General features: G+C 32.0%; 1 protein-coding gene across 1 annotated transcript in view; it reads left to right on the top strand.

The window, feature by feature from the left end:
- The window catches only part of LOC117102722, a 38,113-nt gene extending 34,897 nt beyond the window's left edge, over positions 1 to 3,216 (top strand). Inside the window, exons 19-21 of the mRNA XM_033243125.1 lie at positions 145 to 444; positions 555 to 896; positions 1,440 to 3,216. Coding sequence (XP_033099016.1) covers positions 145 to 444; positions 555 to 896; positions 1,440 to 1,750 — 953 coding nt within the window. The 3' untranslated portion in view covers positions 1,751 to 3,216. The remainder of the gene's footprint in view (positions 1 to 144; positions 445 to 554; positions 897 to 1,439) is intronic.
- The last annotated feature ends 226 nt before the right edge of the window (positions 3,217 to 3,442 follow it).

Genomic DNA, 3,442 nt, shown 5'->3' with positions numbered 1-3,442 from the left:
ATTCTTTAATTTCATCATTGTAATTTTTTAAAAAGTTTGCTTATAATGCTATAATAACCTTCTACATGGAAAATATCAAGGATTTAATTATTCTAACTTTGTTTTATTATTATTTGTTAAATTACAGTTTTCTTGTACTTTTAGGTTATGTGGATGATGCCATCATTGCAACAGTTTGTGAGGAAATGAATTTCAGCTGGAGAAGGTTTGGTGTCCGTTTGGGACTTAGTTGGTCAAAAGTTAACAGTTGGTTTGTTAGTGAAGCATTGACTCATAAGGCTGTTGAAAATATGCTGGAGTATTGGAGGAGCAACATCGGTAGTAAACATCATCAACTTAAAGTGTTGTGCACTGCTTTGAAAGAACATGGTCGCATGGATCTAGTTAAACAAACGTTTGAGGGTGAATTTAATGATGAAGTTAAACTCATTTCAGAACAAGCAGGTACTGTAGATTATTACAGTAAGCTAATCGCTATGCCCGTGTATAATTTTTATCAAGTTAAAATAAAAACTATGAGGTATCATTGATTAAACTTTCCATTTCTGTAATAGTTAATGTATTGGGGAAAGGCTTTTGTGATCAAGACTTGCTATTCATCTGCGACAACTTGGAGCCTAAATCTTGGAGGATACTCGGAGTGCGTCTTGGACTCAAGTGGACCGATATTAATAAAGTAGCAAACAACAACAAACTGGTTGAAGACCGTATAATGCAATTGCTGGTTACTTGGAGAGAACGTCAATCAACAAACCAAATGCCAATCATGATCAGTGCTTTGGAACAACAGGAACTTGTTGAACTTGCGGAACGTTTGCGTGAAAGGCACAAATACGAAGATGAGTTTGAAGATGCAACAACCCACATGAATACTCACCGAACACTTCCCGTGAAAGGTTAGTGAAAATATATCAACAATGCTTATTCCATTATTATTTTTCTAAAAAAAAAAACATGATTTTGTGCATCACATTTTATTGGCATTGGAATATATGTCAATAATACTTTTTTTAATATTGATTTATAAGTTATTGATTAATTTTAAATTTTTATCACAACATTTGATGATAGTTTTGAACAAAGACTACTAATGTTCTTTCCTATTATGCTGCACATGAATGTACACATTATTACAGAACTCAGTCGTTTACTCAGTGGTTTATTTTTTATTGAATTGTATACTAAAAGAAAAATAATATAAAATATTTATTACTAAAAAACACACTTATATTGTTTATTGTAATAATGAGGATCAGGATGACAATGAAATTTTCCCATAAAAATAATTACCGGTAATAATAAATAACAGTAACAATTATTGATAAATAATGATAAATATACAATAAATAATAACAGAAGACTTAATAATTTTTAATACTAATAATAACAAAAATAAAATTAATACCACATAATTAAATATTAAATTGTATTATATACAGTTTCAGGTCGTTTGGATGACAATGACGTGCTATTTGTTGCGGAAAGTTTTGGCAAAGACTGGATAGCATTTGGCAGGCACATTGGTCTGAAACAAAATGACATAGAACAAATTGAGATGAATTTTCCACCACCACCTATTGTAGACGCCATTATGGAGATGTTGGTAAAGTGGCGTCAAAAGCAGAGAGTTAAAGTAAACCAACTCATAGCAATGAGTGATGCATTGGACACCTTTGGAAAAGGAGATACAAAAATAGAACTCCAAACCTACTACAAGAAAAAGTATCAGCAACAAGATGAATTGAAATGAACATATATAGAGCTGAGAAAAAAAAGTAATTGAAGATAAGCTTAAAATTGAAAGGGCATATCGCTTCTCGGGTCATAAGTCCAATAAGTCAAGGAGAGGCCTATATACAAGAACTCATTAGTCTTAATGTTACAGTCCAGTAGCAAGAGACCAAAAACTAAGAAATTACAACAATGTCAATTTAACTTGCAAAATGCCCTGTTGTCCCATTACCTACATTTTTTGTTCTATTATACAATATATTCAATATCTATTCCAATACAAACAAAAGTTTTTTTTACAGCAAGTGGTGAACAAAATAATATTAAATGGCTACTTAAAGTTTACACAAAAACCAATGAGAGATCGAGGGAAATTGCATACAAGGCCTTAGTTCGGCTGAGGCTTGAGTTTGCATGCAGTGTACGGAACCCCTATACGAAGATAGAACAAGGCCAAAATTGAAAAAGAAGTAGAAGTTCCAGATGTGGCCAAACATTAATGTCGGCTCGCATGCAGAAACTGAATTTAATTTACAAGTTTCACCATGGACAGGCAATTATTATACAGTTTTTGCCGCAAATGTGCGTCGCATTTAAAAATTCACAAGGGGCATGCACCATCTACGTTTTGAGGAACACCATCACAGAACCAACTATAGGATGATGTCTTTTTTCCGCGTACTAAACTGGAATTGAAGAAAATCGTATAGTGCGGGGTCACCCTGGCTGTCTTTGTATCTAGCGTCACTGTGCCATAGATTCATGAAGTGATTGAGAAAATTTATATATAAAAAGATAAAATATTAAAATACAAAATACAAAAAATATTTAGAAAAAAATTATACAAAAAAAAAAATGTTCTCCTGGAATTAAAGTCAGAAAGATGTCTAAAGGTTGGAGACACAAAAATACACTAGAATACACAAGTGGAGGAAAAGAAAATAGAAAACATAGTTTAAAGGTAGACGTCATGCAGCCTGCCCACAGCCACACACACACACACACATTAAGCTACAGAATCTTCAGCAAGTGAAGGCGGCAGGATACACGAAGAACAACAACTAAAATAGTGGAGTGCCTTAGCGTCAGGATCGTTACACAGATGACAGAAGTGCCGAATTTGGTACAGATATTAGCATGGCCATACAGTTTTGGAAAATCTCCGGAACCAAAAAAAAAAAATCTTATTTTAGAGGTAAAAAATCGCATTTTTGGGAAAAAATACGGTCTAAATATTTTGGTATTTTTGACTATTATAATGCAATACCTACCTGTACAAAGGGTTTAGAATCGATATAATCATTATTTAGTCGGAAATAAGCAATAACAATAAAAAATATAAAGACTTTTTGTAACAATTTAGATTTTAACCTTATGCATAGATTAATAATTGAATTACCTGGATGACAAAAGTGCCAAATTTGGATATTAGTATGGGCATATAATTTTAAAAGAATCTCTGGGACCGAAAAAAAAAAAAAAAAACAATTTTGGTGTTTAAAATAAAATAAATTTTTGGTGTTAAGAATTGAATTTTTGGTGTTAAAAAATTGAATTTTTTTGAATAAATATGTTTTTTAATACTTTTTTTTTGTACAAACGGGTTTAGAATATATATGGTCATTCTTTTGTCACAAATAAGCAAAAAAGAATGAAAAAATATAGAAAATAAAAGATTTGAGGTCCGACGTTGAGGAGGGGGAAAGGTCCC

The sequence above is a fragment of the Anneissia japonica genome, unplaced genomic scaffold (genome assembly GCF_011630105.1).
Source record: "Anneissia japonica isolate Jap-2015-1 unplaced genomic scaffold, ASM1163010v1 scaffold16577_len186930_cov114, whole genome shotgun sequence".
NCBI lineage: Eukaryota > Metazoa > Echinodermata > Crinoidea > Comatulida > Comatulidae > Anneissia > Anneissia japonica.
Note: the sequence above shows the minus strand (reverse complement) of the source record. Positions and strands in the feature narration are given on the sequence as shown.